The following is a 19562-nucleotide window of genomic DNA, read 5'->3' on the forward strand; positions in this document are numbered from 1 at the left end:
AATGTAAAACGTAGGAGTGCAATGGGTGGGGAAGCAAGATGCAGTGAGCGGTGGAAATTATGCACTCCCTGCAGGCCTACATGGGCTGTGCCTTAAAGGGAACCCCGTCTGTTAAGACTTGTATGGCTTAATATATTGTAAATGCTCACAATTATGGAAATATGTTGTAAAAACCACACAAAAGAACCCGAGCATTTAATAGAAATTTTGACCTATGGAGATCACCATTATTTTAGACGCACAGTGCACTTTGGGTAGACAACGTAAAATTTGTAGCACTGGAGGTTAACTCAGTTGTTTTGTCCAGCAGTTGCGTTATTAATAGTGGAAAATATCAATACAATGCCACAGAATTTGTGTGTGATGCGATACACGAGATATCTGTGAATAGGGTGGATTCAATAAACATCTTAGTGTATCAGCACGTATTATCATTTGGGGATTATGCATTTAAAGGACGTATTATCACCGGTTTAAGCTCATATCGTAACATTATTATTGATCCACGTAGTATATATACAATAATGTTATATCAATTAAATTAATGGGGATGATGACACGTTTGACAGTTTCACCAACATGACAGTTTCACCAAAAACTATAATTTGACACATATGCTATAGGAACTTTGAACAGATGCTGCTAGAAAGCGCAGCTCTTTACAACAGGCAACTTTTCCATCTTGTTGACATAGGCGAACAGTCGCCGCACAGACACCATCTCTGGTCCTATGCCCTACTCTCGTCTCCTCCGAACTTCATTGTTTGGATTTATTTGATTAGGGCTGTCCTCATGCTTTCCTGTCGAGTAATGTCCCGGTCTGACTCGAAACGAACAGAAGACATTTTCAGTGCCACTCAATGGACAACAGCAATGGATTGGAGACCCGAATAACCATTTGACATCACTACCCAGAGTGCATTGCAAAGGTAATATCAATGGTGACCTATGAGTTTAAGGATTTAAAAAGAATATTTAAATAACTAAAATCTTTCATGTGATTTTAATAACATTTATATAATTGAAGGCATTTACACTGTATTACAGCGAGGTTCCGTTTAACGGGATGAGCCAACCTCAGCTCCCTCCGCCTGTTATTCACTGCTGTCAACATCTCTACCTCACCCTCCTTCCAACCAATCTCACAGTCCTCACATCCAGGAGACCTGCTGTACCTTGGCGATCTTCCCCATGTCATGAATGTCAGCTTTCTGTTCCTCAAACCCTGCAAATGCCATTTCGATGTTGGCGATGGTCTGGTTGATGTCGCTGCTGCAGTTCAGTGACAGCCCTTCAGGGAAATAGAAGCGTGGAATGTTGGTGGAGGGAGGCACCGCCCACTGTTCCACGAGGGGAGGGCTGGGAGGGGGAGGCGGGAGAGGCGGAGGAGAGGCGGTGTCAGGCACAGAGGTGGGAGAGATGGACCTGGGGTAATGAGAGTCAGGCATGAAGCCTGAAGCTGAGGTGGGGGGAGGAACCTCTGGCTCCCCCTGTGGCTTATTTTGGATCTGTGAAAGGGAGAGAAAGAAAGAGCATAAGAGAGATAGACAGAGGGAGAGGGAGATTACAGCTCAGAAAAAAATCTGATTTCCCAGCAGGACCTCTGACAAAATGAGCATTCACAATCTTTTCATTATCATAGCACATGACAAGAAAAACATGACAACATGACATCACAATGGCATCATCATGGTGTGCCACCTGCTGGGCAGAAAACATAGAACATAGTTACAGTTAAATCTCTGTGTATGTATCTGTAATCTGGGAAGAAAACAACAATCATAATATAATATTCAGAAAAAAGAGGAGGGCAGAGACATATGGCATCAAAAAAAAAAACCCACTGTGACCAATGTTTTAAATTAGTACTGTAGAATTGCCCCATTAAAATTTAGTATTGAGTGTTGTTTCCTAAAGCCCAAATACAGACTGTAGAGAGGTCAAATGTGATGAAACCTCTGCCTGTAACTGTAACCAACAGGACTGTGAAAACCCAATTTGTAATTTCTCTATTTGCAAGTAATTATGGATGAATAATGAAAATAATAATTTTTTAAAAACTACAATTTCACTGTTTAATTTGCTATTAGAAATATATGCTACTGCCACTGTCCTACAGCCTAAACAAAACTGTTTGTCCCTCTTGTTTTGAACAAAAGGTCTGAAGTGACCAGGTTCAGGTAGAAATGTGTCAAAGATGTGTGTGCAAGAGTGAACTGTGAGGTCTTTCATTACGTATGGAGCGGGATATCATGTTTCTGGGGAACACGGGGTGCTGGATTATCGAGGGCCAGCATTTCACAAATGAAGAACCAGGAGCTCGCCCACAGATAATTAATGAGGGGTTGGATCTGCCCGCGAAGGGGTGTCCCGCAGTGAATGCTTCAGATCCTGACATACATCCTGAAAGGGTTCTTTGGCTTGGGGAACCCTTTTTAGTTATTTATAGAACCCTCTATGGGAGGTGTGAAAAGTGTGAACACTCCCAAATGATCCATTTTCCCTGACAAAGAGCCCTTGAACTAGATATGGAGACACAGACCAGCCTTTTGGAACTCTTTCTATACGCTGAGAGTACAGCCCCAAAATACACCATCTTAAGGCTTGGATAATATCTAAAACCATACCTATGTTAGTCTTCAAGGAATATGAGCATATTTTACTGGAATGATTGCTGAAATACGCTAATGCCTTGATGGTCTAATTGTGATCATCAAGGCATTAGCCTACTGCAGCAATCATTCCAGTAAAATATGTTCATATTCCTTGGAGCCTAACATAGGTATGGTTTTAGATATTATCCAAGCCTTAAGATGGTGTATTTTGGGGCTGTACTCTTGGGGCTGTACTCTAGCTGTACTCCAACAGTTTGGGGGAAGGCCATTTCCTGTTTAAGCATGACAGCCCTGGGCACAAAGCGAGGTCCATATAGAAATGGTTATGTTGAGAACATAAACTCCATCCAACACCATGTGATCAATTGGAGAGCCAACTGTAAGCCAGGCCGAACTGTTTATCAGTGACCAACCTCACTAATGCTCTTCTGGCTGAATGGAAGCAAATCCCTGCAGTAATGATCCAACATCTAGTATAAAGCCTTCCCAGAAGAGTAGAAGTTGTTATAGCAGAAAAGGGTGGACCAACTCCATATTAATGCCCATAATTTTGGATGAGATGTTAGATGTCAGGTGTCCTCATATGTTTGGCCATGTAGTGTATCTGGTTGCAGGTCTTTAACCACTGTGCCACACTGATACCATGTATAATTGTGATGAGCACCTTACCGATGCACAAAACCCTTCCATAGACAGAGACATAAATAAATACCCTGTGCAATAACTAATTACACTGTATGCGAAGCAAAGAATGTTGATATTTATTACCATATTTTTACAGAAGCAGCAGCCTATAACTGCTGTGTTGAAAAATTTTTATCTTCAGCTAATCACTTTTTCTCCAGACAATAAAATTCAAATAACTCCTTTGCTGATTACGGTATCATGACCCCCTGCAATCTATTGATTATATGTCCAGTATCTGGAATCCGCCATCCAGAGGCTGCGTTCAATGTGAATCTTGTTGGTCAGTCGTTAAAAAGCCCTGCTGCTATCTGCTGCAGCCTGCCTGGGATGGGGACCCTTCCCAGCCCATAGTGAGAGCCTCTGAGAGCAGCGGTGGCTGCTGAGCTGAAAATCGACAGGCCGGAAGTCTTCCCCTTAAACCGATTATTGGTCTGGACCTGTTTTCAAACCTTTTCCTTGAATGATCAATTCACAAAATACTTAGTAGCATCGGATATAGCCAATTCTCATCTATTAGGATATTGACCAGTTATAAAATTATTTTATTTATTTATTTGATTGCAAAATTGTGCACACTTTATCAACTTCATTTAGAATTGTGGATAGATGTACTATTTTTTCGCCGCACTAACAGTCAAAGAATATTAATGAAAAAGAAATGCACAGATTTTGTAATTCAAACAATTTTGAAGTGTCTGAGAGTCTGCCCTGAACCTGCTGCCTTGACCTGAGGTGCAGGATGGGCTGGGGCAGGCCTCTTCTAAAAGCGTGGGGGGAGCACGCAGTCACTGCCCGCGTCCAGGGCGTCCAGCTGCCCCCTCAAATCCGGTTCAAAGTCCTGACCCTCGCCTACACTGCAGCCAACAGGATGGCCCCTATATACATGCAGGTCATGATTTGATTCTATATGCCTGCTCGACCACTCCGCTCTGCAGCAGCAGCCTTGTACCCCCTCCCACCCAAGTAAAGGGATCAAAGGGATTGGTAATTTGAATTTGTCCTAATATTGTAGCTTGTTCTTCTGCCTAGTTGGCTTGGCAGAGGTTAGGTCAGAATAGTGTTCACTGTGTGAACTAAACTGTTCTTGGCTAGACATAGCTGTACAAAATAAGTATTGTATCTTATTGAACCTGTGTTTTGTAGTTGTCCATGACCATGAAATGCACTTTTGTACGTCGATTTGGATAAAAGCATATGTAAATGTACATTACAATGTAAATGTAAATCAGGAGTGGGACCCTAGAATCAGATGGGTGCACTTCTCCTCCTCCTCTTCATCATCGGCAGGAGAGAGAAACTCTGCAGCTACCTAACCCTAACCCTAACCCTCTCCAGGTAACCACAGCAACCACGGGGCCCACCCTCTTGATCCCTGAGCGTTTCCCCAGGTCCCGCAGATGCAGGGACATTTGGGCTGACACGTCTTGCCAAGTTTTACCCTTCTGTTTCTACTGACAGTGTTCACATTCTGCATCACAATGTCAGGGGCTTCCAACCCTGCAAACTCCCACAGCCCTCTGCCCAAGCCATAGGGTCCATGACAACCAAACAATGTACCACCTCAGCTATGTGCTCCCCTAGTCAAGCACAGAACACTCCATCCCAACCTGCTCACTGTGTGTTTGTGCATGTGTTTGAGAACACACACATTCTTGCATTCTTGCACTTTCTGTGATGATGTGGCCTCACACCAGCCTCATCACGTCACTTTCATTTTTATACTCTACTCTTTTAGTCACCTATTGTTTCCATTTCAACTGTTCACTTTATCAGTAAAATCAAACACGCGTCATTCATTTACTTACACATCATTTATTAAGTCCACCATCCATTGTTCAGCTGATTTGTTCTTTCTGTTTGCCATTTCTCTTTTTACCATTTTCAGTTTGAAATCATGTTTGCTCCACTGGAGGTGCCGCCGTCAGATGCGCTTGTTATTTCCTGGATGCGACAGCTGTGTATATCCAGGAAATACCAATCTTTAAATTTCAAATTTCATGGGTTATTTTTAAAGTGCAACTCAGAATGGTGAAATTATTTACTTTATTGTAAGTTTAATAAATTCATTATTAAACTCACATTCTGTAATTGGGTGGTGATGTTTGTATTCCCAAACAGATAAATATCCAAATTTTAATGCAGCTCCCCTGTCAGTTGTGTGGTACAGTCCCTTGGAGGGAAATCCAGATTGAACTCCCTATTTAAACAGTGGGTTTTGGGACTGCAGGGGAGTGGTGAAAGTAGAGGTACTGCATGTGAACCTTAGTGAGCTGTTGAAGCGAACATTTAGTATTGAACTTTATGTGTCTAGTTAAGACAGTGTGGCTGTTAGCCTGTACAGTTCTTGGGGTTTTTGTTTATTTATTTATTTTTGTCTATTAGTCTTTTGTTGTTTATACTTACACTCCTGAGCATTGTAAATAAATCTGGCCCTTTTTGCTCTGGATTTTGTTGTTTCCCTACCACCCCCCTTGGCAACTCGACCAACTACATCTTTATACATGCACAAACACAGTATGGCTTTGGTTAACGATTAAGTGCCTGACACTGATTATCCATCCCATGTATTTACTGTCAGTTGAGGAGAACATTAAGAAAAACTTCTTTGGGGAATTTATCACCAAAACATATGCCCTTGACTTGTAACTACACTAATCAGAGAGCACAGACGTTTGGTTAATGTAGTCCTGGCCATCTTTACACATTTCTGTCATTCATTCTCTTCTTTTCATCAATAATATAATATTGGCTTACAATATTACTGATTTAATTGTAAGAAATTATATGTGCATTCTTCTTTATAAAACTTATTTTTATAAGTGTTAAGTACTATACCTCTCTTATAAATAACATATGCTAAATAGATGCCAGAAAAGAGAAAAATCACACAATTCTTGGAAGGCAGTCCTCCTCAAACAGTCAAAACATTTCTCGACCTAGTGTCATGTTGAATATTTATCTATTCAATTAGAAAGGCAGACTTGTCAAGCTCATTATGGGAATCCAATGACTCATACTGGACCTCTGGTTCATTAACAGTAACATTAACAGTAATGTACAAGACTGAGAAAATCAAAACATAATCAACAGGGTACATAAAGAGGCACGGAATTCTTTGATATGCACTTACTTTCATCATGTCCAGCCTTTTGCTTTTTAATTGTTTCCTATCCTTTATTTAATATTTTTTAGGTGTTTATAGATGCTTTACTGGTGTCAAGCATCACCATTATGTTTCTGTACCATTCAGGAACACTTTTTCACCTCTGTAACAGCTTCATTACTTATTTTAATCTGAAGCTAAATAAAAATTCTGTTGTGATGACTGGTTTTCAAATTAATTTTGCCTTTGTTTCAAGTAGATTTGGTTACCAATATTATTATTCGGTTTGTATCATAGGGATTTCTTTACAAAAACGTATAATTCTTCATGGAAAATCTGCTTATTAAAGTGACTGATTAGTGGTCAGTCAATAGCCAATTGGGGTAGATCAGCTAATATATGCTTTCAATTACTGACTTGAATGAACCAATAAAAACGCCTTGCTCTCCACAGCAAAACACAATGATTTGTTTAAATCAGCAAATCACTGGCAAAACAAGATGGCTATGTAGGTCACCACTGTCCCACCTACAGCAGTTTGTTTTCTTTTATTATACTGTGTTTCTATTCTGTTGCTAGTCCACTGTATAACACTTTTGAGTCATCATATTGATCAGTTCCCATGAGCGGTCAGAGGTGACCATGGCAACAGGTCAGTGGAAGAATGAATCTCATTAAATGGCCATCAGAGAATATTTACAAAGGCAGGATGGAGGTCCTTGCATTTTTAAGTGACAGAATCTGCTGTGTAACATATGGCTGGCGGGACAGGGGCAGGAAGCCAGGAGCGATGAGGTCAGACTGGAGTCGTGTGATTGGCTGACACTGCAACCCTAGTTCCCCTCAGCTCTCCCTGCTCCTTAACAGAACCACTGCGTTGGGTCTTATTTGAGCATGCTCATCAGTCTTCCACACAAATGCTGAGTACCTTTGATTTCAGTCACACACTACCAGAAAAGGCATATTTATGGCTTAATCCTAGATGCAACTATAACATATCCTATTATACTCCTATAAACCCAGCCAAATATGATATACACTTTAAGACAGTGGCCATCCAATGTGGCCCTGGAGAGAAGGGCTTCTTGAGTATGGAGATTGCTGTGGCCATCTCAGCCACATCACCGTCAGTGGAGCCAATCAGAGTTCAGCAACAACAACACTCTCTGTGCTTTATCTACCACTAGGTGGTGGTATAGCTCTGTCTGTGTCAAAATTCCCATTTTCACTACTTTGCTACAGTTCAGTCTCTTGAATTTTGGGTACTTCAAAAACAAAGGAAACATGGAAAAATGTTAATTGCCACAGATATTTAAGGCTCACAACATCACTTTATTACTGGAAGCAGTAGAGGATGAGTATTGACTAGAAGAGGTAGAGCTGGAGTACAGACTAGGAGACTGGGTGTGTAGGTAACAGACAATTTATGTGTGGCTACAGTTGAAATACATTAAAGTACTAGGGAGTGGTTAAGTCCCAAAGTGAGTAAAAGTCCTGGGGTAGATGTCAAGTGGCATTAGCAGTATTTGGTAAATGGTATTTGGACTTATTTGGGTTGTAGGGTAAAAGCAAGAAAAATGGACAGTAGAGTGGGAGGATAGTGGACCACAGTGTGGGAGTAACAAGAAGCAGTTGTATCATTTCCACTATTATTCTATCTACACCCACGCACACACATACTGTACACATACACACGCACACATACTCATGCACACACACACGTGCGCGCGTGCGTACACACATACGCGCACACACGTACACACACATGCACATACACACACACACACATACTGTACACATACACATGCGCACACATACGCATACTCATTCACACACACGCGTGCGTACACACATACACACACGTACACACACACATACTGTGCGCATACATAAGCACACGCACACAAACACACGCACACACACATGCACACACATACGCATATGCACACACACACACATACACACATATGCACACACGCGCACACACAAATACATGTGTAAGAGAAAAATTTACAGGAAGTGAACTGAGCATTTTCAAGCTTTGAATCCGAAAATAATGTTTATTGACACAAGGTGTCAGTGTTTCACCTTCTGGAACCAACACCCTTACAGGGGAGGGATCTCCCTTTTTCAACAAGAAACCAAACAATTAGGTCTGAGATTATAATAAAAAAAGTCTTATCACTCATGACTGTAGAGGAGACTAAATATGTTATTCAAATTACCAATGAATTGGATGGGTCAGTTTTAATACATTTGTTGTTCATAAAAGTAATGGAAGTTCAATTTCCTTTTCCAATTTCCACAAATACAAAGAAAATAAAGAAATGTAAAATGACATAGTATTTAATACACAGTCACAGTAGCAAAACAAATCCACAGACTTTTGCAATAAGCCATTACCTAAGCAGAAAGGATCAGGGGTTCATACAAGGACTTGTGTTGGGACTAGATCATTTTTATTAAGCAACATCTGCACCATGGCGTTTTGGAATATTGGATTATGGAAAATCACACCCTGAGTAGCTCACTTGTATATTCAAAGCATCATGCCAGCATCATGTTGTTTGAGAGACACAGTGTATATGTCTCTAAAAATGTCCTGTGCTCAGACAGGTGCAATGCTGTCAGCAATGCCCCTTGGATTCACCCATGAGCTGTCGGGGGAATGGGTTCCCTCATTACCAGGTCTGAATCAGAGACATACGAACAGTATGATTTCACAGTCAGGTCTGCCAGAGTCCATCCCCTATCCCCACCAATGCCAAAAGCCCCAGATGTGCTAACAGTCCAGCTAGTGAACAGACAAAGTGGATAGAGGACACAGAATTGCAAGAAAGGCTACAGTTCCATTTAATTGGGGTGAAGCTCTGTTTGCCCGGCAACAAACTCTCGATATATAATACAGAATATCTGTATCTGCACAGTTAAATGTCTGGTGTTAAGTCAACATTAAGAGAGTTTGAGCCCAATAGGGACCACATATACTTTATTATAGTAAAATGTACTCTGTAAGAGCTTGTTTAACACTGAGCATTTTACTGTATGTTAAGAGCAATATATCAAGCAAGATTATGGTGAATGATTGATTATTGATTGATTGTTTGGTTCATTGGCTAGTTATGAAAATACTTTTTTAATTCAAGAGAAGAGACTGGACTACGGCATCACTATTGGATACAAAGTGTCATGGGGTGTCTGTAGCATTAGCGCTCGGCTGAAATTTTTACCAAAAATTGTTTGTTGTTTAACTGCCATCACTTTTTTCCATTTGTATTGTAAAATTTGTCTGATATTACAAAGGTTCAGTGGTTGAACCCCAGGCAGTAAGACACTTCCATTGCACTTATGAGCAAGATACTGAACTGAAGCTGTTCTTCTTGTATCCAGCTGTGATAGGGATCACATGTCCAGCGCAAGCTGCAGCGATTGGCCTGGGCGTGGCCACAACTAGAGGCTGCTGCAGGTTTTTCTCTCACCACTTGACCACGTTTCACCATCACGTCACTTTCACTTGCAGCAATGTAGCAGCGGCCATGATGTAACACCGCAGTAGACCCTGAGCAAACAACCTGAGGGCCAACACAAAAGGCAGAGGGGCTACCTAACTCACACCCTCTGTCTCCCCTCCTTCTCTCTCTCGCTCAAAATCAGCCATTTTGGTGGTCATTTGGTGCCTCTTAGATTACAGTAGGCGGAGATGCATTGTGTTGCAGTTTGAGCCGTTAGGTCCTTCGCCTAACAGTGTTTTTATTTTTTGGTTAGTTAGTTAAGTTCTTTAAGTATTGAAATATGCTTTTTATATTTGAATATTTTATTCAATAAAGAAAAAACTGCATCTCAGTCTCAACCTTTCCTTACACTGGTGACATTTATTTGGTCCATTTATGTTCCCTTTTCAGTAACTCCCTCTCTCTTTCCCTGACTTGCATTGTGTCCATGGGGGCAGTTGAAAGATTAAAGTCAAAAACACTGAAGTAAGGGTCTGGGACTGCTGGTTTAAATCTCCCGTCAGGTCTTGCTTTTCAACACTTGGGCAAAGCAAGTTTCATGTGAATTCAGTATACAATGGTCATATTATTGAAAATTGATTGAACAATTCATAAAAATGTAAATTGCATATCTACAAAACAAATAAATAATATTGTCATTGCTAATCCATGTAATCAAAAGCTCCCCACTCCACATGACCCTATGGTGCCATGGTGGAGCCTGGTGTAAGAAATGAGGTACTTTACATTTCTCTCACCACCAGGTTTTCAAAAGTACCTTTTGTTTGAACAACATTTTCCAGGATCCCTCATCCCCCTCTCCACCCTCTCGTGCTGGGTGTGCGTCTGCACCCTGAGGCTTTCCGGACCCGCAATGGCTGCGGTTCTAATGATAGCCGAGCTGGGACAGCCTGTCACCGTGGAAACGGAGGGTGGAGCAGTCAGGTGCTGAATGCTGGGTGTTTTCAAAGCGCCACATGAGGATGGGAACCTGGCCCGACGGATCCCCGCTCCACACACAGCTGTACCCCAGGCCCCACCAGACTCATGCGCAGGGATAGGGCTGCTAACATGCTCGTCTCCAGGATCTCCGGAGGCGGGAGGAAATGGGGGGCACTGATCTTTTTTTTTTTACATGTAGTTTAAAAGAAGCATTTGATGCATTCAGCATAAACGGACCATTGGTCATTGGGTAAGTCTCGGTGATGAGCTTTACAACCACTATTAGAATGGAGGCAAGCTGTCTGCCTCAGTGTGTTCTCATCAACCTCTGCTGCATATGTAACCCATTTACAGATAAACTCTCTGATTCACTGTGTAACCTGGTTAAAAGTAAACTCTCTCAATGTGTTCCCAAGTATAAGAAATGCTCTGTCTCACTGTTACCAACCCTCTAAGCCCTCGCATTGTGCTGCCAGGAGAGTGTTCACAGCTTCGGTCTAACACATTTGTCTCTGAGAGTCGAAAGAACCATACAGCTCAGGGTGAAATGCCGTTGTGAAAGGCGCAGTGCCAAAAACCTCTAACCACCACCGCTGTAACTTCTGACCTCCAAGCCTTCGAGCCATAATGAAAGGTCTCTGACTCACGCCCACGAACACACACACACACAATTATAGGCAGCCCTTGCACACATACACAAGCTTCCATATGGAGATGCACACATGCAAAGGCAAACATACAAGGAAAACACACAGATCCAAAAGCCAGTCACAAACCTGGTTATTTTAAGCTGTACATCAAAATGATTATAAATATCACTTTATAACATATAAGCATTATAATCAGGCGAGCTGTTTGACCCGCCTCTGCCAGAATAAACAGAGCGCTGTATGATTTCACACTCCGTCATCGGGTCTCGCTCTCCTGCAGCCCAACAGACTGTACACTCCGCCGCTCCAGAGACGGCGCCTCGAATGGCTGCCGCTGCCACCTCGCAGAAACCCGCCATCACTAACACCTTGCACCCGTTTCCTTTCCTGCTGGCTCACACTTCTCCTCGCTCCACACCATCTCACCTGGCTCTGAGAACAAGCGCAATTATCATGCCTGTGACAGGAGTGGGGAAGCACCTGGCCCTCTTCCAGAACCTTCCAGAAACACCCGCACGCTCCCTGCTTCCTCCCTTATGAACCCTACCACAGTTCCGCCCTGAACCGCAGCCCGGACTGGCAACAAATTAAAATGTCCTCCAAGAATGAGGAAAAAACTGCTTTGAGAGGATGGAACATTTTTATTTAAAATGAGCAGCCTTCTCTCCAGTGTTATAGTAAAGAATATAGTAGGTAGGTAGGCTGGCTCATTTGGTTAAGGCACCACATTATGATGTATGGACGAGCCCCACAGCTTTGGATCGAATCCAGACCATACCAGTCCCAACTGTGGCTGGCAGCTCCATAGGGTGACATGCAGGGAGGGTTCAGTAAGTTGGATCCCCATTCATCACTTTGTAGTGACCAGCGGGGGTCAATCGGGCACCCGTGGACTGCATTCTAAAGCCGCATGTGAAGCTCTTCCTTCAACTGCAGTTTATGCAAGTATAGCAGTAGTCTGTTCTGTGAAAAGAAGCAGCTGGTGACATCACATGTCTTGGAGAACCATGGACGTCTACACTCTCCCGAATCTGCAGTGTGGGTCACGCATGAATGCAGCTTCGGCCACAGATTATTGGTCATTCCAAATGTGGTTGGGAACTGGACATGCACAGCCATCTCTTGGGCACAAAATACTTTTTTAGAAAGAAGAAAAAAAAGAACATTCATATGGGTGAAAAAAATAAAACAAACTGTTTACAGTAGGGGCATGTAAATAAATACAGCGACAGCTGTGAATATCACACACTTGGGTAAAGGGAAAACACAAATTCTCTAAATACTGTAGTTAAATCTAATCATTGTCAGATGATTGACTACCTCTTTTCAAAATGCATTGGCAATGATGTGTGAAAACCAACCCATAAGAAGTCTTTTTCAGTTGACTGGGGATGAAATACTCTTTTCTTTCATTTAGTAATATCATTTGTAATATGACATTCATCTTATATAGCCCTGTGATGGATTGGTGACCAGTCCATGGTGCATTACTGTCTCTCACCCAATGCAAGCTGGGATAGGCTCCAGCCTCCCTGTGACCCTACCCAGGAATAGGCGGCTATAGATAATGGATGGAAGGATGAATTTGTCATTTTTAAGTTTCTTAGGACAAGAGCATCTGCTAAATGAACGTAATGAAATGTAATGGCCCCGCTGAGCAGCCCACCGGCAGCCCTGTATCAGCACCCATTCAGTCAGCCGCTTGGCTGCCCGTTGGACCTGAAAGCACCTCACAGAACCAAAACTGGAATTACAAAGAAAGAAAAGTGGGCAGTGCTGAACAGGAGCATTGTAAGGGAGGGGTTAGGATGATTCCAAGGGCCCTGATTGACAGGGACCCTCAAAAAATATTAGAACATAGGATTTTCCGGGGTGGTGGCGGCCAATGTGAGATCTTTTCAGGAGGCCCAAAATCTCTGCTGGTGCCCCCGGTGCTGAGGGTAAGAGCGGTGGTTAGACAGGAAAACAGAATGCCAGACATGGGGGTGAGGGCTGAGAGCAGGTGGCAAAAGTCATGGGGCATGGGGGAATTCCAGACTATGGTGAAAAGAAGGAATTATGGGACATCCCCCTGTGGAGACTGTGTTTCTCACCCAATCCTAAATAGGTCTGCTTCACTATATCTCACACACAGAAAGTGCATAAACCATAAACCAGATTAACGTGACACTTCAGTGCAGCAAGTCTTCCACTCCTTTTTCTCGCACACATCAAACTTCCCTCTCCTTCCTGCTCTGCTATTCCAGTCATGTTCCCCAGTCCCAGGGACCCTCCTCTCCCTGCGTCTCCCTGCCCTGCTGCTATTGGATCACTCACATTCTTCACGGCCCACAGCCCTTTGAAGCACAGTCTTCATAACTATACACCCTAGCTATGCACATGATTAAAATTCCCACACATGTACAAGGTTGTTATTGCAGTTCTTGGTATGTTCCAGCGGGCATTTTACACATCCAATCAAATCAATCAAATGAACCGAGTCCAGCCACTTTCTCTGCACAGTAATATTTCTCTTAACTTCAAGCAGAACGTGAACTACAGAATAGATATTTTACACAATAACCAAAAAGAGAGAAAAAAAATATTAGAAAAGCCTGAATCAATTTTCTCGGTTTATTAAGTAAATCAACATCTAATGCTTTGATTCTTATCTATAATTGCTGAAGAGTTTCACAGTTGTCCAATATCCTACAGGCTCAGCTTAGGCATAGAAGAAGCTACCAAATATGGCCAAGAAGTATCTGGCCACCCTTTAGTCTGGGGCTGTTTTCCATGGTTTGGGCAAGGCCCCCTAGTTACAGAGAAGGCAAATCTAAATGCTACTGCATACAATCGCATTTGTGTTATATGTTCTAGCCCAAGGGAAGGCCCTTCCCTGTTTCAGCATGACAATGCCCCCGGGCACACAGTGAGGTCCATATAGTAATGGTTTTGTCGAGAATGGGGTGGTACAACTTGACTGGCCTCCACAGACCCCGCACCTCAACCCCACCCAACACCTTTGGGATCAATTGGAAATCCAACTGTGAGACAGGCCTAATCGCCCAATCAGTGCCCGAACCTAATGCTCTTCTGGCTGAATGGAAGCAAATGGAAGCTGCAATGCACTAACATCTTGTATAAAGCTTCCCAGAAGCACGGAGGTTGTTATAGCAGCAAAGGCGGACCAACTCCCATAATGCCCATAATTTTGGATTTTGGATGTCAGATGTCCACATACTTTTGGCTATACATCATACCCAACCAGCATTTCAACATTTTATTCATGGGTGAATAAAGGTTGGATTCACGTGGCTCAAGGTTGAATCACTGTTGAATTGTGCTTCGATTTTGAAAGGCAAATCAACATTGATATCGCAACGTTGTTTCAACGTCTTACTTAAAGAACATAACTTTATATATAATTATAGTCAATTATAATATATAATTATTATATATAGACATTATTATGTATAATAATCATCATTAATAATAATAATAATGGTCATAATAATAATTTAAAAGGCAGAATGTTGTTGAAAACATTGGGCTCTATCTTACACCCGGCGCAAAGCGGCGCCAAGTGCAATGCAAGTGTCTTTGCTAGTTTCAAACTGACGCAGTTGTCATTTTCTCGTCCAGTGCCCACGTTGTTTAAATAGCAAATGTACTTGCGCCCATCTGAGCACCCATGGGTGTGTTGGTCTTAAAATGAGGTGTAGTCAGGTGCATTGTTGGCACATTGCTATCTTGAGGCAGCGGAAAGCGATTGCGCGATTGACCAACAAAAAACTGGTCTTAAGTCAATGGCGCAGTATTTTACTGTTAATTTAAGGGCACATTATTAAGATAGTAATATGCGCCTACATAGGCCGGTGCACAATACGCGATATTTTTTAAAAATACATCCGTTTCCTCTGCAGAGAAGCGCTCTTTCCTACTACTTGACAAATCCGCCATTATAATAGCAATCCGCCAAGGTGCAAGCGCACCTGGCTTTTAAAGGGAATGGGAGATGACACTCTGGTTTATTTCATGCTACGCCCAAAACACACCGATGATTAATTAAGAGACTAAGTACAACCCCTTTGAACCATGCGCCTTACTTTGCTCTCAGATTATCCGCCGTTAAACTAGCAAAATGGATTTGGACACGCCCTAAATGCACTTGCGCCATGTGCTTTAGACCGTGCGCTTAGATCGTTAAAATATAGCCCTGTATGTTGATTCAACATACAGATCTTGTTAAAATTTCAACGTTGAATTATAAGTATTTTGTTAACCTTTTTACAACCATTTAGCATTAAACGTTGTTTCAACGTTTTTTCAATGTTGAAACAACAACTGACATTATTTCAACCACATTTCAACGTTGAAGGTCGGTCACGTGCCGGCTGGGTAGTGTACAATGAAGAACCAATGAACACAAATTCCATCTTAGAACATCTGTCAAAAGGAAGCAGAATACTTCATTGATCATTTGAGAGTGCCAGTCGACTGTAGGCTGGTAGTTTAACTCCCTTTAGACCAGTGTAGCTGTAGTGCAAATGGAAAAGCAGACCCAGAAAGAAAGCTTCTGTTTAATTCTTTTCCTGGGTTTTTAGCTATGAATCATTACAATACAGGCATTTAGTATATGTTCTTAACCAGAGCAACTTACACAGCTTTTGTATTTTTTGTTTTTTTTTACATAGGACCCATTTCTGAACAATATGTGTGGCAGATGAGCATGGGAATAACCCCGCATAACCATGTTGCAACAATGTATGTGTACTTGCATTGACTACAAATTATCCTTCAGAGTGAATTTGCCTCAGCAGATGCCAAAAATTGGCTTAAAAACTCCAGCTGGGTAAGCTATCTACCAAGTCGTAATAATATATTACTAGTAATGGTAATAGTTACCTACCACTTTTTCATTGGGCCACACTGATACTGATAAATTTAATTTCCTATGCACAACATTTCTTATAAAAACTGGTAAGGACTAAGAGCTCACATTATAATGTAAGCTGTACCTATGCTTTCTATGTGTTCTGTGAGTATGAAAGCATAAGTCTGAATTCCATCAACATATGCTTAATTTTCACAATTAAACAGTCAGATCTTTCTTCAGACAGTTTGTTGGATTTAGCCATCAACAAAATGAACGGCTAAAACATCACAAGTTAAACAAAGGAGCACCTGCAAAGACTAGTGTTTGTTGAACACAAGCCACGCATATGGGCCCTTGTGCTTTGTAAACGCTGAATAAATCAACACATCGCTGCAGACTGAAACAAGGCCAAGGGAGTGCAGAGGGGCTCATCGCTTTGATACTGGTGAGTAAAACAACATCAAACTGCAAATCATAATGACTCACCCCTATGTCTTCTGGAGTGGGCTGGACCAACAGATCAGACGTGGGGTTTGTTGTGGGCACAGGGTCCGGGATGGCGGTGCCAGGGATGTGGTCAGATGTAGGGTCCTCCTGTACTTCTGGCTGCTCTGTGGTGGTCAGCGTGTCCTGCAGGATCCTCATGACCTCTGTCTCCTTGGACAGCGTCCCTGTCCTGCACTTCCCATTCTTCACCAGCTCCTGGGCGAGGCTCTCGATGCTGTCCAGGATCCTCTGGAGCAGGGCGTTGTCCCCGTCTTCGCCAGACCCATCGATGGGTTCCCAGCTGACCCAGGTCGAGGGCACAGGAGGTCCACAGGAGGGACGCTGCTGTTGATCGATCGAATGCTGGCTGCCATTCCTCTGCTCTAGGCCTCTGATGTTGTCGGGAGGTTCCTTCACGATGCTCCGGGAAAGATGCTCCAGATCCGTCAGCAGCTTGTCAATCTCATCACAGTCATCCCCTGTACGCCCCACGCAGCCCTCTCTTGGCCTCGGCTGCAGACGCGCACTCTCAGTGGGAATGCACATTGCTTCCCCGGGCCCCAGCTTCAGCGCATTCTCCTTGCTGACCCCCTCGGGTGCCTCGTGGAACGTCCCACCCCCCTCGCCCCCCGCCTCGCTGCAGTCGTCATCCTCCACGATGCTCAAAGGCTCCTTGGGTGTCACGTCAACAACCAATTTCTTCTTGATAGCTCGTTCCATTGAACTCACAAAAGAGAGGCCATCGGGATGGTTGAGTTGGATGTTCGCCGTTACCTTTCCCCGCTGTGGCGAAAGACACCGAGGAGAGGCGGCAGGTGAGCAGGGGGTTAGGAGGTTCGGGGCTGGCTCTGCCTTCCCCAGGACCTCGGGCTGGGAAGGAGTGGGAGGTGGAGGCAGCAGGGCGCTGAGCTCAGGAGGGGATTGGACCACATCCTCGTACCGAGGTGGCAGGTCGTCCCTGAAAACAGAGGAGGGGGAGCTCTGCTGCAGCCACTGCAGGGCCCGGAGCAGCTCAGCCAGGTTGCCCTGCTCCTGCCGCCAGGGCTGGGCCAGCTCTGCCCCAAGCCCAAGTGGGAGCTTTTTCAGGAAGCCGGACAGACTGGCTAGCGCGCTCCGGTAGGCCATCTCAGACCCGCTGTAGTTGCCGTCGTCACCGGTGGACTTCTTGGAGATGCAGCACTGCCTGATGATGTCAGTACACCTCCTGAGGTCCTCGGAACAACGCAGGAGGATCTCCAGGCATGCCCGCATGTCCTGCCCTGGGGCCCCGCCCTCCACCTTTGCCTTCTCCAGAATCCGGGCCAGCAGATCTTCCTCCGCCGCAGAGTTCAGGCAAGACGGTCCGGTCGCCACACCAACACTTGGCTCAGGCCCAAGTGGGTCCTCTGGGGGCGGAAACCCAAAAGGCGGGCAGTTCTCCTCGTTCCCAGCAGTGAAGCGACTGAGGAGGACGTCCAGGTCGGCAGACCTCCTGAGGAGGGAGTCAGGGCGGGCCTTGCGGCACTTGCGTAGGATGGTGTGGCTGGAGAAGACCCTGTCCCTCTCGTGGGAGAACTCCTTCACCTTCCCACTGGCAAGGTTGATGGCCTCCCCCGTGATGTCCTTCAGGCTGCCGGAGAATACCTGGCCGGCCAGTCCCCTCCTGGCCCTGGAGACACCCTGGAGGGCCTGGTAGCAATCCTCCATCATGACCTCAGCCCCGCCCATAGGGAAGCCGCCGTTCCCCAAGACTGAATATTTGCCAAAGTGCCTGAGGGCGGTGGAGGTCTGGGTGGCAGCAGCTGGCGTTGGGCCAACGGTGGCATCTAGCAGCTCTGCGCAGGCACTGCGGTGGGCCGCAGTGCAGTCCAGGCCATGCGTGAGGAGCTGACAGGGTCCAGTGCAGTAGTGAACGGCATGCTGGGCACGCCTGTCAATCACAACGCTGCTATAGTAGTTCAGGCTGCTGACCACCACGTGGTACGTGGCTGCCATCCCCACAAACGCTCACAATCCTCGGCCGTTCACTGCTTACTCCTCAAAAAACCCACACAAAAAATGTCCGAGCCCAAGTGACTCTGCATTAAATCTTTTTTGTTCTGTAAGCTTCAAATGTTTACTGATAATTTAAGCTGTTAGACACGGCGGTGTGGGTTGTCTACACACAGATGACCAGGCTGTACTCTACAGAATTAAAGAGATGCTGCTGAGTTCACAGTGGAGAAGGGTGGGTACGACATCCCTCTGTGCTGGGGCTGGCCAGATATATTGCATCCCCACTCATAGCTCCCCCACTGCTGGCGCTGACATGTTAGGCATTTGGACGACTCGCTCACGTTTCCAGGCTCCAAGGACGGCCCCCGTGGGTGACAGATGCCTTGATGGTTTTCTCAGATGTTCTGAAGTTTCCTCTCTCTTCGCCCCTCTCTGTCACGGTATGTGTGAAAAGATGTGGAGATACCACCTGCAGTTTCAGCAAAGAGACAAGAAGAAAAATATGCTTCAACGTTAACTGAAATTATAAGGTAGCAGCATGTGTTTTTGATGAATGTTTGTAAAGCAGGAGCGAGCTAGCACTGTGGGAAATATAGCTGGTGCCAGCTGAAGCCGTTCACGTCTTCTCTGTCTTGATTTACCAAAACAGCCTGTAGCCACACATGTAGCAGTGCTCAATAGATCAAAAGGCATAACATAAAAAACATACATTTCAAGGAAGATGCAAGAAGATTCATTAATGTTTTCACAGTGGCTGTT

The 19562-nt window shown here is 44.2% G+C and overlaps 1 protein-coding gene across 3 annotated transcripts in view; it reads right to left on the bottom strand.

Moving 5' to 3' along the window:
- Positions 1-19562, bottom strand: part of LOC118224551 (serine/threonine-protein phosphatase 2A regulatory subunit B'' subunit alpha-like) — an 88978-nt gene that overhangs the window by 15949 nt on the left and 53467 nt on the right. For 2 of the 3 annotated variants that reach the window (XM_035412057.1, XM_035412058.1), the window contains 2 exons: positions 16830-19272; positions 1176-1508 (listed from right to left, as the gene is read on the bottom strand). In XM_035412057.1, coding sequence (XP_035267948.1) covers positions 1176-1508; positions 16830-18803 — 2307 coding nt within the window. In that variant the 5' untranslated portion in view covers positions 18804-19272. Of the gene's footprint in view, positions 1-1175; positions 1509-5107; positions 5259-16829; positions 19273-19562 lie in introns of those variants that run through there. The other variant, XM_035412059.1, reaches the window with a different exon arrangement.

Source organism: Anguilla anguilla, chromosome 4 (assembly GCF_013347855.1).
Source record: "Anguilla anguilla isolate fAngAng1 chromosome 4, fAngAng1.pri, whole genome shotgun sequence".
Classification (NCBI taxonomy): domain Eukaryota; kingdom Metazoa; phylum Chordata; class Actinopteri; order Anguilliformes; family Anguillidae; genus Anguilla; species Anguilla anguilla.